Here is a 19,417-nt window from a genome sequence, read left to right as displayed (position 1 = left end):
AACAACTTGTACGCTGCCATATTTTTTTTGTTTTTACTACTGAAATTAATCGTACTGAAGAATGCAGAATAAATTTCTAAAAATACGTACATTTATTTAAAAAAACAAAACAGAATGGTGTTCCAATATCAAATTCCCTAATAAATTCAGCAACTAGCATAAATGTTATGAAAATCATCAAAGTAAATACAGTTCACACAGGAAACATGTTTGGTTTCACTAGCAACACAAACTGAAAGAATGGGAAACCAGGAAAAAGATGATTTCTTGGGGAAACATCCAATGACTTCAGTATCGGCGATTCATCTTCTTAAATTTCTCATAGTGGTAATCATCGGTGGCCTTCTCATTGGCTGGCCTTTTGCGGTTCGGAGGAGTTCCTGTGAAAACAGATTTTGTAGTCATTCTGACATTGTGTCAGTCAAAATCAACTCTAAACCAAATATTCAAGTGTCTGGCACATCTTGCAATGTAAAAGTGTTCCAAATTGACTCAGGTCTTACTCTCAGGTTCTGGTTTTTCAGTGTCACCCACACGGAGTGGCCGGGCCTTAGGCTCCTCGCGGTGTCGCCTTGCTGGTGCATTCACATCCTCATGATAGACTGCAAACACAGTAATGTAAGGTATGGCACACCAATGCAAAGTAAAACTATCAAAGTCAACACTGCCCATTTCTATGCACTACATGGCCAAATGTATGTGGACACCTGACATCCAACTTCCCATCCAAAATTATGGGCATTACTATGGAGTTGGTCCACCCTTTGCTGCTGTAACAAACTCCACTATTCTGGCAAGGCTTTATAATAGATGTTGAGAGCTTTGCTGCAGGGGGTTGTTTCAATTAAGCCAGAAGAACATTAGTGAGGTTGGGCGCAGATTGGGTGATTAGGTCTGGCTCGCAGTTGGCTTTCCAACTGATCCCAAAGGTGCTGGATAGGGTTGAGGTCAGGGCTCTGTGCAGGCCAGTCAAGTTCTTCCACAACGTTCGACAAAACCATTTCTATATGGACCTCGCCATGTGCCCGGGGGCACTGTCATACTGAAACAGGAAAGGGCTTTCCCCAAATTGTTAGGGAAGCACAGAATCACCTAGAATGTGAATGTATGCTGTAACATTAAGATTTGCCTGCACTGGAACTAAGGGGCTTAGCCCAAAACTTGGTCATATAGGGTACCTCTGCTCAGTCCACCTTCATGTAGTTCTTACAAATCTGGCATGCCCATTCAGCACAAATAATAAACCTTTTACCAGCTGCATAACCTATTGGGACTGAATATAAAACTGCCTAGGTGAATGTTTAGAATGTTGATTTCTAGCTGCCATGTAGAACCCTGAGTATTGCTTCACTTTGCTATGGCTGTACTTACAACGGTTGTGTTGAACGTAGTTGACTGCAATGTTGGTCGGTACAAATGAGGTGCCATTGTCCTTCTTTTTGTTTCTCTGCTCAGCAAGCAGCTTGGCTTTGGCTTCCTCTGTATATATGATGTTCTTTATCTTGGCACTGAAGGAAAGACAGACAACATTAATGACTACAAGCACAACTGATCTAAATTTCATTTAAACGTTAACAGATTATTTTTTATTGTTGGGACCGTTTCCTGTTTAGTGAGAACGTGGAATCAAAAAACAACATTTGAGACCTTGACCCATCCAGTTACTTTTGATTGTGTTTAGTGACATGGCAGGAAAAAACTGTGAAACTTTGATTAAACATGCTGGACAGGCTGTGCTCTTATGGCTGCAGGGCAGGGTTCACTCACTCAATGCCCAGGTCTACCTCTGGAATGCCACTCAGCATCTGATTGGATAACATTTCCTCTGTCTTCTTGGCAGAGGAGACATTGATGTTTTCTGGAAGCTCATAAAGCAGGTCTTCTGCATTCTTCACTTTCACTTTCTGCTCCTCTGCCTCCACAAGTCCTTTCTTTTTCTTTAGCTCTGTCTCAATATACTTCATCCTGAGGGGAAAGCAGACAGGACAAAAGGTACAATAGTTTTATCACCAAATCTATAAGACAAATATATCACCAAACAACTATAACCAAGTATAAGTTAATGACAAACTTACATGTCTGCATCTTCATCTCGCCGATTTGTCTCCGCTGAGAAAGATGTTCCAAGATTAAGATCAGTGTCCTCCTCAGTCCTACACAATAAAATTAGGTTTAACACACCCATAATATATACACTTTATACATACATACATACATGTGCATTATACACACATTTCACATACACACAAATAATGTAATATACCAAACTCTCAGCCATTCCAGTTAAAAAATTCCATTCTCAAGAGCATATTTTCATGAAATATATTTTCTTACATATCGCGGTTTCTATCCTTTACTTTTTTCATGTCAACAATCCCTCCCGTCTTCATCTTGAAAGGATCATCCTAGAGTGACAAAAATGAGCTGTCATTAGAAAACTACACCCTACACACACACACATGTAAGACATATCAAGCTTAAGTACCACTTTGACTACCTTTATAGATAAAATAACTTTATGCCTTACCTCTGTCTCGGCTTCAAAGGGCAGTTTTTCTCCCACTAATAATGCCACAACACTGAAACAGTGAAAGCCACAGAAATTTAAATTCTTTGCCACAATACAGCAAATAGTTCTGATTTCTAAACAATGGGTCTCAAAAGCCAACTAACGCTTCAATGGTCAGTGTTGACCATATCTGTAACTTAGACATTTGAATAAGCCACCAGGTAAATCATAGTATAACATTATGTCGCAATGTTGATGTGTGCATCCAGAGCTAACAAAGTTCACACTAACGCCGTTTTATTTCATTACCTGACCCCGTTTTGTCTCTTCCGTAGACTCTGTACTTCTTTTGCTTCATCCAGTTTAGATCTGTGGGAATAGAGTAGAAAATTGCTAACAATGTATCAAGCTACAATTTTCAATGAGATCACTCATAGCAACTAAAAATAATTCTAGGGGAAAATGGCCACTTTTGAATCTTGATCTCTCAGATCGTTCTGATATATGACCATTGAGAATTGACCATTAGAGGAATTATTTAGAGGAAAAAAAAAACATCATTAAGAAAATTGGGGGTTTAAAGTGTCCATTTTCACTCCACTTTTGGCCAATACACCTCTAATTTCGAGACCTACAGTATAATGACTGTACTGGTCAAAACAATATTTTGTTCTCATTGTAATCACCAAAACATGGTCCACAACACAGGTGATGTTTGAAAACTCTGACTGAATTCTATTCATTAATTTAAAAATAAAATGAATAATCCAACTCTCTCAAAGCTACTCAAATTTTGCTCAATTTATCATGTTGTTCTATACAGCCTGATGTATACACATGACAATTTACAGAGTGAGATCTCTTTTAATTTCTATTTTACAGTACTATTGCAGAGGGGGATCGACTGGTTAACAGCTCAGTCCTGGAGGGCGGGTCTGTGTGCTGGTTTTTCAGTTTTTTCGGACAGCTCTCCTGACTTTAGGATACACTTACAGTCTGTGGCTGTAGCTGCACAGATGTCAGCTCAAGATAAGATTGCTAATTAAATAAATAAGAGCCGACGTTGACATAAAATCCTGAAACGGATCGGCCCTCGTTGTGACCAAGATATTGTTGGTCACAATACTGTCAAATTGTAGGTCTCGAAATTAGAGATGGGTAGGCCAAATGTGGAGTGAAAATGGACACTGTCACTAATTTTTTAATGAATGTGGTTTGTGTTTTTTCTCTTTTTCCAAGGTTACATTGTCGGTGTTAAATATCAGCACGATCTGAGCGGTCAATATTAAAAAGGGGCCATTTTCCCCCGAAATGATCTCCAAGCTATACAGTACCTATCAAACTAATCAATATTCGGAAATACAATTACAGTCGGTGATGGCTAGATATGGCCAGCTAGCTAGTTTGTAGTATTGGCGTAATAAACGATTTACCTGCACAAAAAAAACAAAACACACGTTACCTAACTTCGGCAGCAGTTTCCTCGTCCTCTTCATCGTCTGAATCATCTCTTCTTCTCCTAAAATTCTTACTAGACGGCATGACGGCCTGGTCGAAAACGTCGTGGATAATTGCTTGAAAACAAAACACGGATGTTCCGTGTTCTTCTTCTTTTATGTGTATTTACGGTATTTGTTTTTTTTTTTGTGCATTACCGCCACCTACTGTGCTGGAGTATAGATACGATATGGTACGTTTCTCTGTCTCCTTGTGGGTTTTTTGTTATTGCCCACAGCAATGTTCCAGTTTCTATGTAAAACGTAGCCCCTTTTTTCAGTAGTTATTTTAATGTTTTGCAGGTACCCAGTTGTAATTGGATTCCAATACCTGTCAAATCTCTGTATATAATGGAAAAACAAACAGGATGTAGACAACGGTCTAAGGCAGTGGTTCTCAAACTCGGTCCTGGGGGACCCCTGTGTATGCTGGTTTTCATTCCAACCTCAGTAATCCAATAATTTTAACAAGCTGTTAATTTTTCTTAATTAGGTGCTTTTCATGTTTTAGAGCTGGGGTCCCCAGTCCAGAAAGGGTCAGCCTCACTGGTTGTGGGGACAACATGCACTCGTGTCCTGTAGGCTACTAGGCATGTTTTCCTCTGTTGGGGTGGTTTTAAACTTATTCATTATGAACAGTGGAAAGTGATATATTTTGCTTTTTATTTGTAACCATCTCCTGACTTGTGAAGGTAACCCTTTGTCTTGTTTCTTTTGTGAGTTATTTTCCTTTGGTGATGGATGAGCCATGAATTTAAAATGTGACCTCATTTTTATACACCAGAAAAAATTATTAAAACCTTTTTTAAAGAGCAATATTGACATAGCCTATAAAACATGTAATTCCCCCCACATATGAGCATACAATGGCTCATCACCTATATTATTTTATACAACTATTTCCTCGCCTTTATAAAAGGTGAGACTCTGTTTGGAGGACACTTTAAAACATTATCTTGTTTTGTCCATAATTATATCCGTTGTTCGACATAACTCTGTTAAACATTTTATTTTAAGTGTTTAATGTCCAAAATGCACGTACTGAATTTGGTATCTTATCTGTTCATTTTATTACTATAAAGAATAAAAAAGGTATCTGCAAGACGTCTAAAGAATAGCTTGCATGTTCATTTGAGGTAAGCCTTTTTGGCTGTATTATAGTTGCACAGATAGGCTATAGCACGCAGCATCGGCTGTTTTGACATCAGGATCTGATTTTTGATTGACCAAATTGATGTTTTGCCAAGGTGCAGTGCATCGTTAAAACTATACGAATGCAACTGATTTTTGCTTTACAATGAGGCCTACTTAATTATAACGTTAGTTTTAGACAACTGACATAGAAAATGTCAGGCAAACGGGTTCTCATTCGAATGCTCAAACGAATGAGATGTAGCCAACTATTATAATTGTCGGTTGATATATAACACATTATTTTGCTAAGTTACTAGCAAACGTAACTTCTCTATAATTATAGCTACTGAATTATTGCAGCCAGTAGGAGTATCACTGACGCAATGCACAACAATGCTGACGCAAAACCATGCTGCAAGTGAGAGGAAGAGGACGCGCTATCTCTGCCATCATTAGGCTAGCTGGCTAGCTAGCTAGTCACGTATTTCACGTCATTCTCTCTTACCTCAAAATGAATATTGCCGAGCATCGTTTTCTCATTGCCTGGAGCTGGTAAATACCATTCCTGAATGTCTTGTGTGCAGTGTCATTTCTTTTTGGACGATTCTTAGCAAGATAGGCTAGCTCGTATTTCTGACTCGAAAAATAAGGCCTGTGTGAATTTGCAGCAGACGCTGTTATATTCCAGGCGACTGACAGCTAGCCAGTTAGCAAACGTTAGCTAGCTACAGCAGTTTTACTAGAGTATGACTGGAGTTTTGGCATTACTTGCTCTTCAGCGGTTAGTGTTGAATACCGTAAAATCACAATTGTGTGGCTTATCACCTAATGTTGATACATGGACAAATAAGTTAAGATGACCACTTGAGAGAAATGTAGCTTGTCAACGTCGTTTCAGTGTAACGTTTCAATTGATGGTTTCTCTGCAGTTGAATTGATTCTTGCGAATAACAACGGGCAGCTGTGAGAATAATACTTTAGACCTATGATAAATGTAAACACAATATGTGTGCAATTCATTTGTACCGTCGGTTGTGCATTGAAAGCACACATATCCAGTGTTTGGGCTCTTCAGTGAAACAGCATTTGGGCTCTTCAATGAAACAGCATTTTTCTTCGCTTCTATGTAGCCTATACTGGATATTTCAAAGGCTTGTTTTCTGCATTTGACTGTATGCAAATGAGTTTTGGTCAGTCCATCTCTACACATAAAGGCAGGGTACTGACAGGTAAATATCCCGTTGAATCCGAATTATTTGTCGAAATGTTTTCTGAGTCTGACATTTACTGGCGAAATGAAAAAATAATTTATTATATATAGGCCTAACTTTTATTATAACAATACGCACTGCTGATTCTCCCATTTGAAACCGTCATGTTCTTACTACAACGAAAACGTATCCACGCACTGATCTTTTAAAGCATGATCTTTATCTTTCTTTTGGTACTTCTCAGTTTATTTTGACCATCTTGTTTGTAGTTTCCTTTAGGCTTTTAGAATGTTTGGTGGAAAATTTGGCATTGCATTCAACAATACAACACTTCCAAAACCAATATATTTAAAATCTGTTTTTAATAGATGAACCACAGAGATGTCAGATCACAGTGATGTGTGTCCTCACCTGGACTGCATAGGGGAGGTAACTAAGGAGGAACTTTTGCAGAAGTCAAAGGTGAGAGTGTAACAAAATACTGCGGAACAATTATTTTGGGACATAGAATGCATTAAATATTTAAATTTATTTAAGACTATCCATCAACCACCTGGACAAACAATGCTGTGTGAGAAATTATGTTATGTTCTGAATTTTCTCTCAGATACAGTGAATTGGTTTGCAGTTTTGCATTGGAGGATGATATGTTAAAACGACTAAGCCCTACATTTTTTGTGCATTCTCTAAATGTCCGAGGTTTTTGTTATCTATTATGTGTTGAAATTTGAAAGCAAATGGGCTGTATGAATGCGTCTTAGTCTGCCATGAAATAAAAAGGGACTACTGGAGTCATAAAGCTTCCGCAGTGAAAGTCAGCTTCACTTACAAAAATTCCCAACAGACAGGATGCTGGTTCATCCTGTAAAGCTGGGAGAAAACAAGGAGACAGTGTTCCACCTTTTAGCATTTTTGGTATGACTCAGCAGGTGATTAATCTGCAATCTTCCAGTGTGACATCACACATCTTATTTAAATTATTTTGTCAGATAAAAAAGATCCCATGAAGCAACATTTAAAAGTATAGGCTAATGCCTTAATATCATGTATTTAGACATTTAAAAAGTTCTTTATGGTCTCTGTTGAGGGCTAGTCGCTCTGGAAACAGTTCTGGTGTAAATGATAAAACATGTTTTAATATGGGGGAAATATTATGCTCGCTGTTATGAAAAAATGATAACTAATTAGCCTAATAAGCCTGATCCAGATTCTAGGCATAGTGGATTTTAAAGTCATCTTTAATTTTAAAGTTGGATGTAAAATATAAAAATTGGTTGAAGTAAAGGTTAAAATGAAAACATTGTGTAACTATCTATTTCAATACACGACATTAAAATTGCACTTAGAATTTTGCACAGAGATTTAGCCTACGGAATAAGATGGCTTTACTTCAGAGCCACCATTAGTAATTCTGGTCATTTTTTCCATGTTGAAGGGGACATGCCAGTCCTGTGGTGCAGGAGGCCCTAACCTTTGGGCTTGTCTACAGGTAAAGCTCAAAGCCAGTTGTCCTCATACTGCTACAGGAGAACATATTATTACCGGAAACAGATAATCCACAGAAACATGATCATGGGGGACATAATATATTTTCATGAAAACGTAATAATTTGAACTGTCTTGCACACAGACACACACACGCACGTACACACACACACACACACACACACACACATCTATATGTGTGTTAATAATATGAGTATAATGAGTTTGTTCATTTCATGTTATCCTTTAAAATGAGATATAAAAATGTCAAATATGATGTTATAGATGTTAAGAAAAAGCAGCTTTCAGTTCTCTTAGCCATGTGTTTGTGTTTCTCGTAGAATGATTGTCCCTATGTTGGTTGTGGGGAGTCCTACTCGGATCACAGCACTTTGCATGCACAGGTAGGCTGAAGACCAGAAGGCCTTCTGTTCAACTTGGTATCACAAAATGGGTAATTTTTCATCCTTTCTGAATACCCTTCAACCAGTTAATGAGCACCACAATATTTCTGAATACAACCATGATATTTTCAATGAATACTGTCATTGGTATTAATTTAAACCCTAGTGCTGATTCCCTCCTCTAACATTACCGAATGAAAATTCAGTGTGTTATGGTCCATATTCACCTCACTCATTGGTCTGGATGTCTACAACTGAACTTTGTGATAAAAATAAAAGGCAGAATGCTTTTTGTGCCTCATAATAATATCCATTATGTCTACTGCTTCCAGAAGAGGGCAGCAGAGATACAGGAGGATCAGACAAATTGTTCTTGTGATTGTTCCAGCTGCAGAACATTTTATCTTACTCTTTCAGTTATGTTATGTACTTGTCTTTAATTTCCTTAATTATGCTTTTATCCCAGGCTAAAAAGCACAACCTGACGGTCAACCTTACCACATTCAGGATCTGGTGCTATATCTGTGAGAGGGAAGTGTTCCTGGAACACAGGCCAGTTGTGCCTGTGTCTGGTAACCACCACTGCAAGTCGCTGGAGCAGGTATGAAACTAAACCTTATTTTTGGCCAGTTTTGCTTGCCTTTACTTACATAAATTGGCAACTTTCTGGACCAAATGGAAAATACCCTTTTGTAAATATGCATTTAGACTTCCATGGACCATTGGGCATGGTAGTCTCTGCTGTAGGTTTAGGGCTAGAGAACATTTTCTGTAATTGGCAGCTTGGGGAATTTTGAATTTGTTAAAGAAGTTAATAACAATGTTTGAAAATGTTGAATTTACCAGGAGCCCGCTCCTCAAACAGCAAGTCACCCTCTGAAGGCTGTACCAATCGCAGTGGCCGATGAAGAGGAGTCTGAGTCAGAGGATGATGAGCTGAAACCGCGAGGTATTACCGTGCTCATTTGTGAGGCCCCTCCCACACACACACACAAACAGATGTACAATTATTCACTCACACATGTGTTTGCTTTAATACTGAAGTGCCATAAAACCAAAATCAGTTCATGTACAGGCATGTAGCGAGTACGCTGCCTGATTTCCTCTGTCAGGAAAGCACAGTAGTTTCACACTCAATAGCACATTCCACACTGTGTAATCTAAGGTTATGGGCATTTACTCTGGAGGATTAGTGTATGCACAGCAGCTTTTCAGCTTTTTTATTTGGGCATTATTTCCAATAATTTGAGTGTATAAGAAAGAGAAGGCTTTGTTTGAAGTTACTGTGTAGTTCTGTGAAACATGACCTTCTACTGTGTGACACAAACACCGTGATTCATCTTGGTGACTGGTGGACTATTTCACATGAAAACATTTTGCCCTTAAAGTAGACTGCATTTCAGCCCTTGAGAATACATTAACATAAATATTGTGATTTTTGTGTTCTGTTATTTTCACAAAGGACTCACTGGGATGAAAAACATTGGCAATTCCTGCTACATGAATGCTGCTCTCCAAGCTCTATCTAACTGGTTTGTGCACAGCCTACATTTTCTATGGTTTACTTTAGTTCCTTTAATGTTCTGTGCCTTATAGTGCGCTTGACATGTTGAAACATTGGGAGATTGGGATATATTATTAATAACTTCACAGTGTTTGGTTAACACATTCCTATTCCCTCTAGCCCCCCACTGACTCAGTTCTTCCTGGACTGTGGTGGATTGGTCCGAACTGACAAGAAGCCAGCACTGTGTAAAAGCTACCAGAAGCTCATCTCTGAGCTCTGGCACAAGAAACGGTACATTAGCACCTGACCTAGAAAATAAGTAGCATGTAGCAGCACCTCCTGTGACTAGAAGCCGTTGTTAATGGTGGAGCATTGTTCCTTGTGGGAAATGCTTGCTAGTTCTAGCAGGAATCAGTGATGTTTTCCAGAGGCTAGTGTCTATGCTAAATTTAGCAGCCCTCAATGCTTAATAATTTAACTCAAATATTAGTATACAAATTATAAATGTATACTAAATACATTTATACCAATGCCAGTTTCATACAAATGTCACCATGTCATTGTGATTAATCATTCTTTAAAAAGGTATTAAAATGTAAAATTGAGCTGTCACCTCTGATTAAAGTGAATAGGTTGCAGAAAAATTATTAATTTGTAAACCCCTCGCAGTTTGTCCTGATGAGCGAATTTCATGAGCATTATGAAAATAAGTTAAAGTAAAGTGACATTGATGCAATAGTACAGCTCTCTCCCCTCTCTCAGGCCCAGTTATGTGGTCCCCACAAGCCTGTCCCACGGCATCAAGCTGGTTAACCCCATGTTCAGAGGCTATGCCCAACAGGTATGGAGATCTTCCCGGTAGATGCAGAAGATGGCAGAGTCCCTCTGTGAAATGGGCTGATTTTGTCTGCCAAACCTAGCAATACAAAAATGTACCCGAAGATCACTAAAAGATTTAGCATGTTTAAATAACAGTTGACATAACAGCTCCTTGTTTTTGTGCAAGCATCAAAGCAAGAGCACTTCAATAATAATTAATAATAGATGCCATTTATATAGCACTTTTCATGAAAGTCTAAGAGCTACACAGTAAAAGCAGGAATCTCACCTCAGCCTCCATCAATTTGTAGCACCCACCTGGATGATGCACAGCAGCCATTTTATACTAGAACAATCACCACTCATTAGCATAGTTGGAGAGGGAGGAAATTGAGCCATTTAAATTTGCTGGGACACTAGGGAACCCTTTGCTCTTTACAATGCTTTATGGGATCTTCAATGTCCGTGTCCATTGAGTCAGGATTTCAGTTTAACTTCTTATCTGCAAGATGGCGTTGCCTGCGTTCCCAGTGTCTCTCAGCCAAGTACTAACCAAGCCCACACCTGCTTAACTTCAGCCATTCAGGAGAAGCACTGTATATGGTGGTATAGCTGCTGGTATGTGCATGCGTATGGCTTAGTCTGCATTCTCGTGTCTGCGCAGGACACTCAGGAGTTCCTCCGCTGTCTAATGGACCAGCTCCACGAGGAGCTGAAAGAGCCGCTGGCCGAGAGCGGGGGGTGCGAGCGGGGCGAGGGGGACGAGCGGCGGGACGGGGACTGCAGCCCCTCCGAGGACGAGTTCCTGTCCTGCGACTCGGGCTCCAGCAGCGACCGGGGCGAGGGCTGCGAGGGGCGGGGCCCGGGCGAGGCCGAGCTCCTCATACAGGACGAGTGCGGCGGCCGGGGCGGGGGCATCTCGGAGAAGGAGCGGCTGAAGGAGAGGAGGGTCTCGGGCTCCCCCCTCCACGGAGGCTCCCAGGAGATGGACGAGGATGCCGATGTGGACACGGCGGCAGAGGAGGGGGACCCCGCTCGGGGGGCGGAGGACGAGGGCGTGCCCTCAAACAGCCCACACAACCAGAGCCAAAGCCGCAGTGCTCCAGGTGTGTGTCTCCCATGCGCTTTCCCCCTGTTTTTACCCACAACAAGAAACCATTCTCCTCTGGGAAAATAAAGACTGCCATGACAAAATCAGTCGTTTCGTTTCTTATGCAGCTCTGTTCAGATGCTATTTTTATGACCAGTTATTTGCACCTGAGCTTGTATATCAGCTTATATCACAAAGGTTCCAATAAGTAAACAGCAGTAAACAGCCAGTTTAATAAATGTGTGATATGTCCACAAATGGAAAATGAACTTCTGAGCTAGTAAACAAGTAATATGGTAGAAGTTCATCAAAGTGGTATGGCCCCTGAAAAGTGAGCTCTCACAGCAGTAAGTCAGTTAGAACATCTTCTCTCTGTGTGCTTTAGACACTGGAATGCTCCTCAGCTGCCCTCAGGCATGGAGCCTGTCCTGCACTCCCATTGTCTGCACCTGGGGTCTGACCTGATGGGGTCTTTTGTCCTTTTAGAGCCTGACAACGAGGCGTCAATGCACTGCAACTCCTCTCGGCCATGCAGTCCCACGCGCAGCCTGCAGGAGCTGCACCCCAAGCTGTCCAGCAGCCCTCCACGCTCCAGCCCCCTGAGGTCCGTAGGGGTGGCCTACTCCCTCAAGAAAGGTGCGGCGTTTTCCTACTCCAGACCCAACGTGGCGCTGTGTGCTTCTCATCAGTAAACCTGTCGTTGTGCTAACTCGTGCTGCTTCTTCCCCCGACCCCCTGACCCCCACAGCCCATCTTCTGCTGGGTGCCAAAAAGAAGAAGCAGGCGCGCTACCGCAGCGTGATCTCGGACATATTCGACGGCTCCATCCTGAGCCTGGTGCAGTGTCTGACCTGTGACAGGGTGGGTGTGCCCCTGACCCGCGCGGCGGAGGCTCCTGGCTGCGCGTGTGCATGCGCCGCTGTGGCTGCACTGCCGCTCACGCCGCTGAGCTTCCCTCTCGCCCACCTCAGGTGTCCACCACCGTGGAGACGTTCCAGGACCTGTCCCTGCCCATCCCCGGGAAAGAGGACCTGGCTAAGTTACACTCCTCCATCCACCAGAACCTTCCGGCAAAGACCGGCTCCTGCCCCGACAGCTACGCCTCGCAGGGCTGGATCTCCTACATCATGGACTCCATCCGCAGGTATATTAGGGAGGAGGCATGGGGATGGGGCATGGGTGGAGATGGGCCCACTGAAAGCTTCCGCATGCTTCAAATGAACTAGTTGGTATGACACGTGCGACCACGTCGGACAGTGCGGTTGTTCATACTGTTTTCGAAGTAGCTAAACTCAAAGGTGGGGTGTGAAGCAGTCTGTCATAGAAAGCAGTGGGATTTTATCCAAGAATTCAGCAACTTCTGTCGGCTCTTCCAAACGTTTATTTTATCTGTCCTCGGGTGCATACCAATCATCCTCTCGTCCTTTTTTTGTGCCTCTAGTGGGTGGAGCTAAAGAGCGAGGAAGAGATACAAGGAGTGAAAATAAGCAATTGGAACAAGCCCTGTGTGTCTTTATAATATAATCTGGCTGTGGCCTGCAGGTTTGTGGTGTCCTGCATCCCCAGCTGGTTTTGGGGCCCCATGGTCACACTGGAAGACTGCCTGGCTGCCTTCTTTGCTGCGGATGAACTGAAAGGTGGGGGGCTGCATAGCATTACTTCCTCTGCACTTTATACTTAGTGTCACTGGCATTACATTTTCCACCACCTCCACTAACTATTAAAAACCAGATGGCATTTAGTACAACATTATTAACGATAACCATCTTGGAAAAAACACAAGGAGAACTGCGAGAATGGCTTTCAATCCATTTTTCATTCCCCTATTTTTATGGTTTAAAGGAAATTTTAGCAACATTGAGAGAGTTTATCGATGGCATTCCCTGTCGTGCTCCTCCTGATCTTAGCAGTGTTGATTTAATGTGTTGCAGGTGACAACATGTACAGCTGTGAAAGATGTAAAAAGTGAGTATGGAAATTTGAATGGTGCCGATAACTAGCATGTAATGTAGAATAAAAATAGTCTGACTGTCTAACAGGAAACCTACAGCATGAAAAACTTTGAGGTTACGTAGATTCTAACAGCTAGTTTCCTGAACTACTGCTCCATTATATGATCAGGTGTTGGCCGCCAATAATTGTACCTCTTGTTTTATTCCAAATCTTCCAGATTGAGAAATGGTGTTAAATATTGTAAGGTTCTTCGCCTTCCAGAAGTGAGTGTTCTTTTTTTCCCTCTTCTGCCTCTGTACCTGCTCTGTTAATGTTAATGATAAGTAAATAATAAAATAAGAAGGTACCGATGTCAGGTTTGTATTCTGTGTGAGGAAGAATGTATGTGCTTGGGTCTGCTATGACATGGTTGCATTAAAGTGGTATAACTGTTCATGCCCTTTCACCCTCAGATTTTGTGTATTCACCTGAAACGATTTCGACATGAGGTGATGTACTCCTTCAAAATCAATAGCCATGTGTCATTTCCTTTGGAGGGACTTGACCTCCGACCTTTTCTGGCCAAGGAAAGCCCCTCCCAGATCACAACCTATGACCTCCTCTCTGTGATCTGTCACCATGGTACTGCTGGAAGTAAGTTTTCTTTACTTACCTTTTAAAGGTAGAAGTTCACCGCTCGAACACCAGGGGGAAGGATTTAAAGGGGAAATTATGAATGTATATTTGTTTCTCAGAAATGAATAACTCCCAGTCTGTCTTGGTTTTTCCCCTTTTTGAATTCCAAACAGGCGGACATTACATTGCCTACTGCCAGAATGTTATCAATGGGCAGTGGTATGAGTTTGATGACCAGTACGTCACAGAGGTGCACGAGACCGTGGTGCAGAACTCTGAGGCTTATGTGCTCTTCTACAGGTAGGACCAGTCAGCAGTATAATTCCACCACACTCCAATATGAATATATTAATTGCATAGCTTTTATAGTTTTATCTATAGTTTTTTAGTATGATCTCCATGATGCTCATTGCTGCAAATGCTTTGTGCTCAAAGGTGAAACTTATTTTACCTTTCTTATCGCTGTTCTTATTGCTGCGGTCTGACAGAAAAAAGAACTGTCTGGGTAATTATTTTGAGTGCATTTAGCTTCTATGAAAGATGTGTGCTAAACAGCATGTTTTGTTTGGGGGGGAGTGAGACCTGGGTAATTAGCATGTGCGGGTTGTGTTGGGTCTGTGCGGCAGGAAGAGCAGTGAGGAGTCGGTGAGGGAGAGGCAGAAAGTGGTGGCCCTGGCCAACCTCAAGGAGCCCAGCCTCCTGCAGTTCTACATCTCCCGCGAGTGGCTGAACAAGTTCAACACTTTCACCGAACCCGGCCCCATCACCAACCATACCTTCCTGTGTCAGCATGGAGGTGGGTCCTGCCCCCAGGAAACTCCTGCCTCCTTGTTATCTCCCTCCATCGTCGATCACATCGTTATGTGTCAGTCATGCCCTCAGGAAACGTCTTTATATTCGGTGTGATATCAGCCAGGATGTTTTTTTGTTAGTTATGACGCACGAAAGGCCCCGCTTTACCACCCATTTCCTACATGAACCTCTTATTCATATATCAACCTGGACATGTGTCCTGCCTTTAGGGAACTTGTTGCCCCGCATTTTGTTAAAATCACATTATTGTGTTAAACACTGTTAAAAACTGAAGCTCATGCACTCAGAAACAAGTGTGCGTCAGTGTTCCACTGTTTTTGCATGTTTTGGAAAACCAAAAATAAATAGCAAAGGACATTTCCAGGTGAGCTAATCTTACAACAGAGTTTCAACAGCGTCAGTCTCATAATACCATAAGGTTATGAGCCTGATAAGTAAACCTAAAATGCTTGTGATCAAGAACTATTTCAAGACCTGTGTTTTCTTAAACCTTCGCACCTTTACCAAGTCACAATCACCACCAACCACATGATTCTGTGCCAACAACAGTAGTGTATATTTCAGGGTGTAGGAAAAATATGAGAATTGGCATATTTAAGCATGTATTACCAAATCCTCCTGGTTTACTGCACTCCTTTCCTTTTACTCCAGTATGTTGTGGTGTAGTTAAACTCCCTGGGTGTAAAACCCCACCAGTGCATTAACACTATGCTGTCTTCACAATCCACTATACTTAGGCGAATACAGTCAGTCTTAATGAACCAGCTTAGATCATTCATTGTCATTTTTTCTTTTACTTATGAGCAGGAATTCCTCCAAACAAGTACCATTACATCGATGACCTGGTGGTGATCCTGCCCCAGAATGTTTGGGAATACCTCTATAACAGGTATTTATGAAAGGGTGACTGTGGTGACTCTCCTCCGACATCCACAGGCACATGCATCTGAACCGTAGTTGAGTCATATAGATTGGTGGTTCTGTTGCTGTAGCGTTGTAATATGGGGTGCAAGTCCTGTGCTCTGGTGTCCAAGGTCAGCCCTCATCACCGTGGTGTCATTGCTGTCTCTCAGCTTTGGAGGAGGGCCTGCTGTGAACCACCTATACGTGTGCGCCATTTGCCAGGTGGAAATCGAAGCTCTGGCCAAGCGCAGGAAGGTGGAGATCGACACCTTCATTAAGGTATCTGAGAGGAGATGGGGTTCGATGGTTGCAGCATCTGGCCCACGTTGTGGCCTGAGCTACAGCATGTAGCACGGTTCTCTTCTTCAAAGTTTTTTTCCTGATCATAGGAAACTCAGAAATGAACATGGCGATGGGTGTAACTGATTAATAATAAATATATTTTTTAAAAATATGTAATTTATTTTTAAATGCAAGAATTTTGAAAGGCTTGTGCCTCTCCCTGCAGCTGAATAAAGAGTTCCAGGCAGAGGAAGCTCCCACAGTCATCCTGTGCATCAGCATGCAGTGGTTCCGGGAGTGGGAGAGCTTCGTCAAGGGGAAGGACAATGGTATGCCCTCAGCCTCCATTTGGTGATGACTGTGGTGTCACGGAACCAGAATGTTGAGGGCTTAAGTTGTTTGGGACTCAACTGTTATACTGTCAGCCAGTGTACTTCACCTGTCGTTTAACATATGGTGAAAATCCAACCCAGTGTTTAAAATTTTAAGTGCTATCTGCTCAGAAAAGGAAGTTCTACTTGGCATGTATTGGTAAGTCAAGTCTGATAAAAATTTCTGAACTCTGAATTTTTCCAAATCCTTTGAGCTTTTAAAATACAGTTGTGAAGATATCAGCCCTTTTCTAGAATAGGTTTAAAGGTTCTGCTTTGTTGAAGAAAAGAACATTGCATAGTCACACTGCTCCTTAAAGGCAGGAAATGGCACTTTAAAACCTCCTGTTCATCAAGTCGGTATCAAGAGATTCATGTTTTTCTCTCATTTTATGGTGCTTAAAACTGAAAGTGCATGCTTGTGGTGCACATACTGTGCTCTACAATATCCATGTTTAAATCCAATCTAACCACATTCATCCATGTATTTATCTTGCTTTTATCCAGTTGTAAATTCTGTTTAATGTACAGAGACTAGAGGCTTACAAAAGAACTGTTCCGTGACCTGGTTTTGCTATTCATTATAGGAGGGGATTGTGTTCCCCAGACTTATATGGAACATAATGGGAACATGACAAAGGGTCCTGTGTTCCCAGGGTCCTATGTTCCCCGGCTCTACATATGTGCTCTACATAATTGCTGATAAAATATAAAGCATGATTATTGATTCTGAGGATCATTGATCAGTAATAGCTAATTGATTAACTTCACCTAATAAGTTTAGTTTGTGCTAATAGAATAAAGTCTTATCAAAATAACAGCAATGTTGTGACTGGAGCGTACATCCTGCAGGATTCTGGAGTTAAGCATAGATGTAAATGTCTGCATTATTTCTCTGACCTGTCCCTTTCTCAATGTCATTCTCAGAGCCTCCAGGGCCAATAGACAACAGCAAAATTGGAGTAATGAAAGGTGGTCATATACAACTCAAGCAAGGTAGGGATCCCCAAGCTCCACATATACAGAATCAGAAGAAGTACAGAAAACAGCATTTAGCTTTTGTGATTTGAAGAACGTGCTGCATTTCTAAAGGATAAAAGTAGACATGAAGCTGTCGTTTTCAAGGCTAACAACTCTGCTTGCATTTGTATGTGTATGATATTTATTTGAGTGGTTGTGTGACTGTACCTGTTTGTGTGTGTGTTATACATGTAGACCTGCAGTTGTGTTTTGGGAGTTGGTAGGAATTGGCTGTGTATAACTCAGGCTGTTGGCTGCTTGGATACCAGGGGCAGACTATGGGCAGATATCGGAGGAGACCTGGCAGTACCTGCTCAGCATTTACGGCGGGGGCCCGGAGATCGCGGTGCGGCAGACGGTGGTGCCGGCCGACACCGACAGCCTCCACGGGGAGCGTAAGATAGAGGCGGAGACCAGGGCCCTCTGAGCCCCCGGCTGCTCTGTGCTGGGATAAACGTGAGTTCCCTCCCGCTCCGGTGTCACTGCTGCATCCCACATGTTCACATGTTCCCCAGCAGTTACAGTGCAGTTCACCAGGATTTTGACGGCGACACAGTTTATGTCGTTTTGGCCGTGTTCTCCAGCACGGGTATGTACATCCAGATCGAGTGATCCATGTAGGACTTACAGCCCCTTTTGTAGTATTTCCCCCATTATAGGGGGCAAATGAAAATAACCTTAAATTAAGTCACCATATTTAGTACTTGGTTGAAAATCTGTGCATTTGATTACTGCCTGAAGTCTGCGAAATCACCAGACGCTGGGTATCCTCCCTGGTGATGCTCTGCCAGGCTTGTTTCGTCTTTAGCAAATGAAACACGTGTTCATTTGGATTCAGGTCGGGAGATTGACTTGGCCAATCAAGATGTCACGTTTTTGCCCTGAAAAACTTCTTTGTTGCTTTTACAGTGTGTTTGGGGTCATTATCCTGCTGTGAGGTCAGGTCCCATCCAATAAGTTTTGAGGCATGTGGTTGGATCGGAGCAGATAATGTGTTTTTGTGCACTTTAGAATTCATCCTGTTGCTACCATCAGCAGTCACATCATCAATAAAGACAAATCAGCCAGTTTCAGTGGCAGACATACATGCCCAAGCCATAACAATACCTCCACCATGTTTGACAGATGGAAGGGGTGGGTGCTTTGGATCATGAGTCATTATTTTCTTTCTTTGTCCATTACTTTTGTACAGGTCAATACTTGTCCCATCTGTCCATGAAAGTTTGTTGCTGAACTCTTCAGTTTTTTAATGTACTTTTTTGCAGATGCTAACCTGACTGTTTTTTCAGGCTTACCAGTGGTTTGCATCTTGCGGTGAACCCTGGTGTATGTAGTCTTATCTTTGACACATCAATGCCTACATCCTGGAGAGTGTCCCACGGTTGAAAAGGGGTTTTTACTTTGTAATTATTCAAATTAAAGTATTCTTCAGTAATCTACTACAGTGGTCTTCCTTGGTCTACCAAGTTGTTTGCTATTGCTAAGTTCACCAGTGCATTCTTGCTTCTTAACAATGTACTGTACCATGCATACGTATAAAAAGTGCCAACGTGGCTCATCTGATATGGATGTAAATACCCGCAAATTAAAGCTGACACTCTACACTTTAACCTCATATTCAGTGTTTCATTTTAAATCAAATGTGCTTACGTATAGAGCCAAAACCACAAAAATTGTATGTCACTGTCCAAATCCAATGGACTGCAGTACATTTAGAATGAAGTGTCCACCATGCAGATGCTGCTGCCACAGCGTAATGCTCACATTCTGTGCCGTATGCCAGTAGAGTGCGTGCTCAGCAGAAC

The 19,417-nt window shown here is 41.9% G+C and overlaps 2 protein-coding genes across 11 annotated transcripts in view; one reads left to right on the top strand and one right to left on the bottom strand.

Moving 5' to 3' along the window:
- Positions 1–69: 69 nt before the first annotated feature.
- On the bottom strand, positions 70–4,130 carry c14h9orf78 (chromosome 14 C9orf78 homolog). Its single transcript, XM_035390037.1, has 9 exons — positions 3,972–4,130; positions 2,819–2,878; positions 2,528–2,579; positions 2,335–2,405; positions 2,076–2,153; positions 1,768–1,965; positions 1,372–1,508; positions 504–602; positions 70–380 (listed from the first exon to the last, which is right to left on the bottom strand). The coding sequence occupies exons 1-9, from the start codon at positions 4,049–4,051 to the stop codon at positions 289–291; spliced, it is 867 nt and encodes a 288-aa protein (XP_035245928.1). The 5' UTR covers positions 4,052–4,130; the 3' UTR covers positions 70–288.
- Positions 4,131–5,502: 1,372 nt separating this feature from the next.
- Positions 5,503–19,417, top strand: part of usp20 (ubiquitin specific peptidase 20) — a 28,030-nt gene continuing 14,115 nt past the window's right edge. For 5 of the 10 annotated variants that reach the window (XR_004762281.1, XR_004762279.1, XR_004762280.1 and 2 more), the window contains exons 1-24: positions 5,503–5,691; positions 6,719–6,812; positions 7,786–7,839; positions 8,177–8,239; positions 8,706–8,840; positions 9,086–9,188; positions 9,702–9,771; positions 9,924–10,037; positions 10,509–10,587; positions 11,230–11,671; positions 12,142–12,291; positions 12,404–12,516; positions 12,627–12,799; positions 13,198–13,292; positions 13,587–13,620; positions 13,826–13,871; positions 14,061–14,241; positions 14,385–14,523; positions 14,850–15,019; positions 15,844–15,925; positions 16,071–16,218; positions 16,448–16,550; positions 17,520–17,588; positions 17,882–18,068. Coding sequence is in view for 5 of the 10 variants with exons in the window: in XM_035390665.1 (XP_035246556.1) it covers positions 6,732–6,812; positions 7,786–7,839; positions 8,177–8,239; positions 8,706–8,840; positions 9,086–9,188; positions 9,702–9,771; positions 9,924–10,037; positions 10,509–10,587; positions 11,230–11,671; positions 12,142–12,291; positions 12,404–12,516; positions 12,627–12,799; positions 13,198–13,292; positions 13,587–13,620; positions 13,826–13,871; positions 14,061–14,241; positions 14,385–14,523; positions 14,850–15,019; positions 15,844–15,925; positions 16,071–16,218; positions 16,448–16,550; positions 17,520–17,588; positions 17,882–18,039 (2,802 nt within the window). In the remaining 5 variants the exon portion in view is untranslated. Of the gene's footprint in view, positions 5,692–6,269; positions 6,369–6,718; positions 6,813–7,785; positions 7,840–8,176; positions 8,240–8,705; positions 8,841–9,085; positions 9,189–9,701; positions 9,772–9,923; positions 10,038–10,508; positions 10,588–11,229; positions 11,672–12,141; positions 12,292–12,403; positions 12,517–12,626; positions 12,800–13,197; positions 13,293–13,586; positions 13,621–13,825; positions 13,872–14,060; positions 14,242–14,384; positions 14,524–14,849; positions 15,020–15,843; positions 15,926–16,070; positions 16,219–16,447; positions 16,551–17,519; positions 17,589–17,881; positions 18,069–19,417 lie in introns of all 10 variants that reach the window. The other 5 variants (XM_035390665.1, XM_035390663.1, XM_035390666.1 and 2 more) reach the window with 5 other exon arrangements.

Source organism: Anguilla anguilla, chromosome 14 (assembly GCF_013347855.1).
Source record: "Anguilla anguilla isolate fAngAng1 chromosome 14, fAngAng1.pri, whole genome shotgun sequence".
NCBI classification, from domain to species: Eukaryota; Metazoa; Chordata; class Actinopteri; order Anguilliformes; family Anguillidae; genus Anguilla; species Anguilla anguilla.
This window is presented reverse-complemented; position numbering and strand designations above follow the sequence as displayed.